Genomic DNA, 9619 nt, shown 5'->3' on the forward strand with positions numbered 1-9619 from the left:
AGTATGTAAACACAGTGGCATAGTTAAAGTGGCTAGTGATATATGTATTACATAAGGATGCAGTCGATGATATAGAGTACAGTATATACGTATGCATATGAGATGAATAATGTAGGGTAAGTAACATTATATAAGGTAGCATTGTTTAAAGTGGCTAGTGATATATTTACATAATTTCCCATCAATTCCCATTATTAAAGTGACTGGAGTTGAGTCAGTGTCAGTGTGTTGGCAGCAGGCACTCAATGTTAGTGGTGGCTGTTTAACAGTCTGATGGCCTTGAGATAGAAGCTGTTTTTCAGTCTCTCGGTCCCAGCTTTGATGCACCTGTACTGACCTCGCCTTCTGGATGATAGCGGGGTGAACAGGCAGTGGCTCGGGTGGTTGATGTCCTTGATGATCTTTATGGCCTTCCTGTAACATCGGGTGGTGTAGGTGTCCTGGAGGGCAGGTAGTTTGCCCCCAGTGATGCGTTGTGCAGACCTCGCTACCCTCTGGAGAGCCTTACGGTTGTGGGCGGAGCAGTTGCTGTACCAGGTGGTGATACAGCCCGCCAGGATGCTCTCGATTGTGCATCTGTAGAAGTATGTGAGTGCTTTTGGTGACAAGCCGAATTTCTTCAGCCTCCTGAGGTTGAAGAGGCGCTGCTGCGCCTTCTTCACGATGCTGTCTGTGTGGGTGGACCAATTCAGTTTGTCTGATGTGTATGCCGAGGAACTTAAAATTTGCTACCCTCTCCACTACTGTTCCATCGATGTGGATAGGGGGGTGTTCCCTCTGCTGTTTCCTGAAGTCCACAATCATCTCCTTAGTTTTGTTGACGTTGAGTGTGAGGTTAATTTCCTGACACCACAATCCGAGGGCCCTCACCTCCTCCCTGTAAGCCGTCTCGTCATTGTTGGTAATCAAGCCTACCACTGTTGTGTCGTCCGCAAACTTGATGATTGAGTTGGAGGCGTGCGTGGCCACGCAGTCGTGGGTGAACAGGGAGTACAGGAGAGGGCTCAGAACGCACCCTTGTGGGGCCCCAGTGTTGAGGATCAGAGGGGTGGAGATGTTGTTGCCTACCCTCACCACCTGGGGGCGGCCCGTCAGGAAGTCCAGTACCCAGTTGCACAGGGCGGGGTCGAGACCCAGGGTCTCGAGCTTGATGACGAGCTTGGAGGGTACTATGGTGTTAAATGCAGAGCTGTAGTCGATGAACAGCATTCTCACATAGGTATTCCTCTTGTCCAGATGGGTTAGGGCAGTGTGCAGTGTGGTTGAGATTGCAACGTCTGTGGACCTATTTGGGCGGTAAGCAAATTGGAGTGGGTCTAGGGTGTCAGGTAGGGTGGAGGTGATATGGTCCTTGACTAGTCTCTCAAAGCACTTCATGATGACGGAAGTGAGTGCTACGGGGCGGTAGTCGTTTAGCTCAGTTACCTTAGCTTTCTTGGGAACAGGAACAATGGTGGCCCTCTTGAAGCATGTGGGAACAGCAGACTGGAATAGAGATTGATTGAATATGTCCGTAAACACACCAGCCAGCTGGTCTGCGCATGCTCTGAGGGCGCGGCTGGGGATGCCGTCTGGGCCTGCAGCCTTGCGAGGGTTAACACGTTTAAATGTTTTACTCACCTCGGCTGCAGTGAAGGAGAGGCCGCATGTTTTGGTTGCAGGCCGTGTGTGTCAGTGGCACTGTATTGTCCTCAAAGTGGGCAGAAAAGTTACTTAGTCTGCCTGGGAGCAAGACATCCTGGTCCGTGACGGGGCTGGTTTTCATTTTGTAATCCGTGATTGACTGTAGACCCTGCCACATACCTCTTGTGTCTGAGCCGTTGAATTGAGATTCTACTTTGTCTCTATACTGACGCTTAGCTTGTTTGATTGCCTTGCGGAGGGAATATGTTATGCAGGTGAGTGAGGACCCAAAAGCGACTTTACAGAAACTGAGTTTATTCAAGTCCAAACAGAAAATAACAAATCCTGAATCCTTAACAGGAAATGTCCAAACGGGGATAACAGAAATCCTCTAGTTTGTAGAGGGGAATAACAGGATAAGCGGCCACAGACTGCAGGTCCCTTCGGGTAGGCGCAGGCCGTAGCTGACAGAGACACCTGCTCACACGCAGCATCTGATGAAGACAAAACACGACAGGACGGAACAAGAACACAGCACAGCAAACAAGGATCCGACAAGGACAGAAGCAGAAACAGAGAGAGAAATAGAGACTTAATCAGAGGGCAAAATAGGGGACAGGTGTGAAAGAGTAAACAAGGTCGTTAGGAGAATGAGGAACAGCTGGGAGCAGGAACGGAACGATAGAGAGAGAGAGGGATAGAGAGAGGGAAAAAAACCTAATAAGACCAGCAGGGGGAAACGAATAGAAGAGAAAGCACAGGGACAAGACATGACAATATATGACAATACATGACAGAATAGGTACACTGTTTGTATTTGGTTATATTTCCGGTCACCTTGCCCTGATTAAAAGCAGTGGTTTTAGCTTTCAGTTTCACGCGAATGCTGCCATCAATCCACGGTTTCTGGTTTGGGAATGTTTTAATCGTTGCTATGGGAACGACATCTTCAACGCCCGTTCTAATGAACTCGCACACCGAATCAGCGTATTCGTCAATGTTGTTGTCTGACGCAATACGAAACATATCCCAGTCCGCGTGATGGAAGCAGTCTTGGAGTGTGGAGTCAGCTTGGTCGGACCAGCGTTGAACAGACCTCAGCGTGGGAGCTTCTTGTTTTAGTTTCTGTCTGTAGGCAGGGATCAGCAAAATGGAGTCGTGGTCAGCTTTTCCGAAAGGAGGGCGGGGCAGGGCCTTATATGCGTCGCGGAAGTTAGAATAGCAGTGATCCAAGGTTTTGCCAGCCCTGGTTGCGCAATCGATATGCTGATACAATTTAGGGAGTCTTGTTTTCAGATTAGCCTTGTTAAAATCCCCAGATACAATGAATGCAGCCTCAGGATGTATGGATTCCAGTTTGCAAAGAGTCAAATAAAGTTTGTTCAGAGCCATCGATGTGTCTGCTTGGGAGGGCTGTGATTATAATCGAAGAGAATTCCCTTTGTAGATAATGCGGTCTACATTTGATTGTGAGGAATTCTAAATCAGGTGAACAGAAGGACTTGAGTTCCTGTATGCTTTTGTGACCACACCACGTCTTGTTATTCATAAGGCATACGCCCCCGCCACTCTTCTTACCAGAAAGATGTTTGTTTCTGTCGGCGCGATGCGTGGAGAAACCAGCTGGCTGCACCGACTCCGATAGCGTCTCTCCAGTGAGCCATGTTTCCGTGAAGCAAAGAACGTTACAGTCTCTGATGTCCCTCTGGAATGCTACCCTTGCTCGGATTTCATCAACCTTGTTATCAAGAGACTGGACATTGGCGAGAAGTATACTGGGGAGTGGTGCACGATGTGCCCGTCTCCGGAGTCTGACCAGAAGACCGCTACGTTTCCCTCTTTTACGAAGTCGTTTTTTTTGGTCGCCGGCTGGGATCCATTCCGTTGTCCTGGGTGAAAGGCAGAACACAGGATCCGCTTCGCGAAAGTCATATTCTTGGTCGTACTGATGGTGAGTTGACGCTGCTCTTATATTCAGTAGTTCTTCTCGACTGTATGTAATGAAACCCAAGATGACCTGGGGTACTAATATAAGAAATAACATGTAAAAAAACAAAAAACTGCATAGTTTCCTAGGAACGTGAAGCGAGGCGGCCATCTCTGTCGGCACCAGAAGTACATGAGTGGACCGATGTCTTCTCCACTGTCCTGGGGTCAGAGACACAGAAGGGTTGTTAGACAGAGTGGACCGACGTCTGCTCCACTGTCCTGGGGTCAGAGACACAGAAGGGTTGTTAGACAGAGTGGACCGACGTCTACTCCACTGTCCTGGGGTCAGAGACACAGAAGGGTTGTTAGACAGAGTGGGTCGACGTCTGCTCCACTGTCCTGGGGTCAGAGACAAAGAAGGGTTGTTAGACAGAGTGGACCGATGTCTGCTCCACTGTCCTGGGGTCAGAGACACAGAAGGGTTGTTGGACAGAGTGGGTCGACGTCTGCTCCACTGTCCTGGGGTCAGAGACACAGAAGGGTTGTTAGACAGAGTGGACCGACGTCTGCTCCACTGTCCTGGGGTCAGAGACACAGAAGGGTTGTTAGACAGAGTGGACCGACGTCTGCTCCACTGTCCTGGGGTCAGAGACACAGAAGGGTTGTTAGACAGAGTGGACTGACGTCTGCTCCACTGTCCTGGGGTCAGAGACACAGAAGGGTTGTTAGACAGAGTGGACCGACGTTTGCTCCACTGTCCTGGGGTCAGAGACACAGAAGGGTTGTTAGACAGAGTGGACCGACGTCTGCTCCACTGTCCTGGGGTCAGAGACACAGAAGGGTTGTTAGACAGAGTGGACCGACGTCTGCTCCACTGCCCTGGGGTCAGAGACACAGAAGGGTTGTTAGACAGAGTGGGTCGACGTCTGCTCCACTGTCCTGGGGTCAGAGACACAGAAGGGTTGTTAGACAGAGTGGACCGACGTCTGCTCCACTGACCTGGGGTCAGAGACACAGAAGGGTTGTTAGACAGAGTGGACCGACGTCTGCTCCACTGTCCTGGGATCAGAGACACAGAAGGGTTGTTAGACAGAGTGGACCGACGTCTGCTCCACTGTCCTGGGGTCAGAGACACAGAAGGGTTGTTAGACAGAGTGTACCGACGTCTGCTCCACTGTCCTGGGGTCAGAGAACCTTAGTTCCTAAGTATCCTTAGGAACTAAACTGCTCCGAGGCAGGCTAAATCAGAGCTAACTCTACTTATCCTGAATGAAATGTCTGAGCCGTGAGTTCCGGACCAATGAGATCAGGTTCCCATCATCCCTTTGATTTGAAGAGGACCACTGATTAAATATTGTATTAACCAAATACTTTTTTTTGTAAAAAAAAAAAAGTAATATTAAAATACCTATCACATTACACATTTGGTAATGACAGGATGCATTTGAAACTTCACTCACAGTATGACTTTTGTATGACTTTATAAAATGATTTTATTTATTGGAGAGGGGAAAAAAGGTGGTTGTAGATTGATAAACACACCCAAGACGGCATGAACGATACGTAATAAAAGAAAGACGGCACTTCTAATAACCCTTTTCACTCCATAATCTGCAGAATTTGCAAGATAGCTTTTCTTTCATGTTGATTTTGGAAAGAATTTAAATGTGGCACTTACTCACCCATGGATTTATGTTTCAGCATTGTCTCAATGAAAAGTTCAGAGTTCGACTAGCCACGTGCGACATGCATGCACAGTTCTAAGTCTGCTAGAGTGAGAAGCAGGAGGACAAGCAATATCCACTGTCGTAATAGGGATGAAGCCTGAGCTGGAATGTGAACCTAACTGAAGCTGACTAGCTTTAGAAAACCCTGAGTACATCGAGCTAGCTTCTTAGTAAACTACTCTGGGCCATACTACCATCTTGGAGGGGTGGTAGACTATAACCTGGTCCATACTATCATCTGGGAGGGGTGGCAGGTTCTAACCTGGGCCGTACTATCATCTGGGAGGGGTGGCAGGTTCTAACCTGGGCCGTACTATCATCTTGGAGGGGTGGCAGATTCTAACCTGGGCCGTACTATCATCTGGGAGGGGTGGTAGATTCTAACCTGGGCCGTACTATCATCTTGGAGGGGTGGTAGATTCTAACCTGGGCCGTACTATCATCTTGGAGGGGTGGTAGATTCTAACCTGGGCCGTACTATCATCTTGGAGGGGTGGTAGATTCTAACCTGGGCCGTACTATCATCTTGGAGGGGTGGTAGATTCTAACCTGGGCCGTACTATCATCTTGGAGGGGTGGTAGATGCGATAGTCTGGCTCCTCTCTGTCGATGTGCTCCATGATGTTGATCCCTGGAACATCCCTCCAGGTGGGTCGTTCAAACCTTCCACTGGGCTCAAACTGGGACTTAGGGAAGATGTGGTTCTCTATGAGGAACACTTCAGCCTGGGGAGATGGAGGTTGGGGTAAGAGAAGGTGAAAGAGAGAATGAATTCAGATTTATTTTCTTCATATCTGATCTATTTTTCTCACTGTCCACACTATTGTATTTTGACTCATGTCAGACTTGCACGTTCACACTGATGTAGCATATGAAATAGCACGCAAACGCTTTGCTCATGAATTTCCTGTCACTGTTCCTTTAAATGTTGGAGTGGTTATCTTGGTAACAGCAGGTCATGTGCAAAACCAAAAACTTCAAAGCACAACAATTCTGATCTGAGTGTCCAGACTGAGGATGAGAACCACACGATTGTGGTATCAAAACTCAAAAGATAAGATTCCATGAGTTTACACAGTCAGCCCAAATCTCTACACAGTTAGCCCAAACCCAAATCTTTAACTAATTAGTCTTTTGACCAATTAAATCGATTTAAAAAAATATCTAATGTGAGAAGATCTGATGTAATTGGTCAACAAAATGATTATCAACTAAAATCACCAAAGATCAGAAAATGCTGTTAACAAATTGGGGAAATTATCACATTTGTATCAGATGTGCCAAATAATTGAGGAAAAAAATCTGCATTGGATTGCCTGTGTAAACACAGCCTAACATATTCACAACACACACGTCATGATTTACCTTAACACACATACACAGTACTTCCCTGAGTCATCCCCCTACCTTTGGGTTTTGCCTCTGAAGTACATCCATCATCTGGGGCAGGGTTTGATGCTGGTATGGAGCTATAATCTCATCGATGTCGTTCAGCAGTACATAGTGTGACTGATACATATTTCTGTAGACACAGTAATTTAGAGTGGTCAACTGGCCATAGTAGTGGATGTCCCCTCCATGTTCACTGGGCTGCCACCCACTGGACGGGTTCATGTATTGGTTGATAGGCCAGGGCACCACCTGCAGTCAATTAATCAGTCAGTTAATGAATCCCATCTATCTGTCCATCCATCCAATCAATTCATTCCTACCTCAACAAAGCCCTCCTGTGTGTAACTCTGTAGCAGTCTCTCCAGGTCTGGTCCACAGCTGGTGTTATACACCACAACATGCTGCACTCCCAACAACCTGCAACATAGCAATCAATCAACCAATTAACCAATCAATCAATTAACCAATCAATCAATCAATCAATCAATTAACCAATAAACCAATCAATCAATCAACCAATCAATCAATAAATGAACCAATCAATCAACCAATCCATCAATTAACCAATCAAGGAATCAATCAATCAACCAATCACTTAATCAATACTCACTTGTACATCTCCAGAGTCTGGGTGACCTGAAGCACGTTGTTATAATCGCCAAATAAATTGGACCAACAGACAGTGAAGTTGGACTGAAACTCCTCTTCCTCCTTTTTCACAAGGTTCTGGATGCGGAGGAAGGTTTGGTTCTGAGCGAGCTCGGCGTCAGCTTGTATGGCGAGGGTCACGTGTGACGGGTCGCAGTCGGGATGATTCGGACAAAGGACGTCGGTCGTCACGAAGCGGAAACCTTTATCCCAATATAGAACAGGGACACATATAATTACTGTACAGTGTAAACTAAATCAACAAACCAATCAGCAAATCACCAAGCCCCTTATTTCTTTGATTCGGGTGTTGATTCAGGTGTGTCAGTGCAGGGCTAAAACCAAATAGCAAATAGCAGGTACCAAAGTGATCAGAGTGCATCTGGACTTCAGCCTTCATTCCATTAGCCCAGTGAGTCCCACAGTAGAACACACAGTACAGAGGCTGGACAGAGTCTCGTCTGAAGATACTGATGATGCGTACGGAGCTTCCCTCCAAACGATGTTCCTTGTAGGCCCCCACCATGAAGTGTTTGGTGTCGTTGACAGGCGTGATGGACTGGTCAGAGATGTGGTGCGGATAGAGGTGCTGGTGGTTGCCTGGCTGTGACCTGAGGAATCATGGACAGATGTTGTATTTCTACAGCAGAAATGTGTGTCCCAGACAATGTTCTCCCTTTGGCACTTTTATTTCTTGATCGTACGGCAGAGGCTTCACGGTACCTGGGCAATGTGAAGATGACGTAGACCATGACTGCCAGAGCAGAAGCTATCAGTAGAGGGAACGCACACCTCTTCACCATCATGAGCCAGATCTAGAAAGGTAGTTTATAGAAGGTGAAGATTGAGGTGACCTTTGAAGAGAAGTGAAAGTTAATCATGTAGTCGCACTTGTTCCCTGGCTGCGTTTACACAGGCAGCCCAATTCTAATATTTTTTTCTCACAAATTGGTCTTTTGACCAATCAGATCAGCTCTTTTGCACATAATTGGACAAAAGATTAGAATTGGGCTGCCTGTTTAAACGCAACCTCTGATCCTTAGAGTGAGATGAAGACATGCATGACATGCAAAATACTGTATCTAATGACACTCAATGGGCCTCAAGTTCAACTTTCAGCATTATTTGTACCCAGGGGAGGGCAATAGTGGCTTTGAAGTGTATGACATGAAAAACATATCAAATCCACATGGACCAGAATGGAAACTACAGCAAGGGACACAATTGAAATAAGTAATACACTCTGTTGTATCATCTCTGTCTAGATGTGTACTGTGTCTATGTATTTGTTAAACTGTCAAATAAAATAAATAAAACACTGCTTTGAGGGACAATTATTTATTTTATTTTATCAGCTCTGGTCTGCTTAATGGGGTGGCTCTCACATAGGCACCAATGCATTAGCAGCTAGGTCAGGTCTGCTTAGTTGACTGTATATGAACCAGTAAAAAATGAGGGAGTGGGATGTCTCTGATCTGCTTCTGTCTCTGTACTTACCACACACACACACACACACACACACACACACACACACACACACACACACACACACACACACACACACACACACACACACACACACACACACACACACACACACACACACACACACACACACACACACACACACACACACACACATAGTCGACACACAGCTAAATGCCATCATGCGCATCACCCACAATCTGCAGTTGGAATGACTGCCAAGGTAGGGAAGATTGATAAATGAGACTAAACTGTTTAAACTGAATAACCATGTCTATGACAGGTTAAATGAATCCAACCATTTACAGATTAGATTAGTTATTTTTATTTAGGAACTGGCATACTATGATCCACCCTGCATCCCCTGGCTCCCTGTCCTGGCAAACATCACCCCCACACCAAATATAAGCCTCCCATCTCCTAGATGGTAACTGTAATCAGTTATGTAATTATCTAAAATATTGTAATCAGATTACAGATACATTTGAAAATCTAGAAGATTACTTGTTGGATTACTTTTAAATTCAGAAAGGATGTTTGCGAACAAACACATTATGACACCTTTCAGTTTCTCATCAGGATCCTGGCAGCGCTGTTCTGGATGTCGTGGTGATGGCAGTCGTTCTGACTGACAACTTTACCAGGAGGACTTGTCGATGTCAAACTCTTTCCATTAACCTAATATATACTAAATGAAACGTTGTTTGCTTAGCTAGCTCAGTTGCTCTTGCCAAATTAATGTTACTATCACGTATCTGAAAATACATGATCAACTTCATGTTTACTGATCATGAAAAGCATGCAGTTACTTGCTG

General features: G+C 46.1%; 1 protein-coding gene across 4 annotated transcripts in view; it reads right to left on the reverse strand.

The window, feature by feature from the left end:
• The window catches only part of LOC118373144 (uncharacterized), a 49934-nt gene extending 41286 nt beyond the window's left edge, over positions 1–8648 (reverse strand). The window contains exons 1-7 of one of the 4 annotated variants that reach the window (XM_052488779.1): positions 8043–8643; positions 7683–7930; positions 7282–7522; positions 6992–7088; positions 6687–6920; positions 5829–6004; positions 4383–4431 (exon numbers count right to left, since the gene is read on the reverse strand). In XM_052488779.1, coding sequence (XP_052344739.1) covers positions 4398–4431; positions 5829–6004; positions 6687–6920; positions 6992–7088; positions 7282–7522; positions 7683–7930; positions 8043–8125 — 1113 coding nt within the window. In that variant the 5' untranslated portion in view covers positions 8126–8643 and the 3' untranslated portion in view covers positions 4383–4397. Of the gene's footprint in view, positions 1–4382; positions 4432–5828; positions 6005–6686; positions 6921–6991; positions 7089–7281; positions 7523–7682; positions 7931–8042 lie in introns of those variants that run through there. The other 3 variants (XM_052488778.1, XM_052488780.1, XM_052488777.1) reach the window with 3 other exon arrangements.
• Between the last annotated feature and the right edge of the window lie 971 nt (positions 8649–9619).

Source organism: Oncorhynchus keta, chromosome 30 (genome assembly GCF_023373465.1).
Source record: "Oncorhynchus keta strain PuntledgeMale-10-30-2019 chromosome 30, Oket_V2, whole genome shotgun sequence".
Lineage (NCBI taxonomy): Eukaryota > Metazoa > Chordata > Actinopteri > Salmoniformes > Salmonidae > Oncorhynchus > Oncorhynchus keta.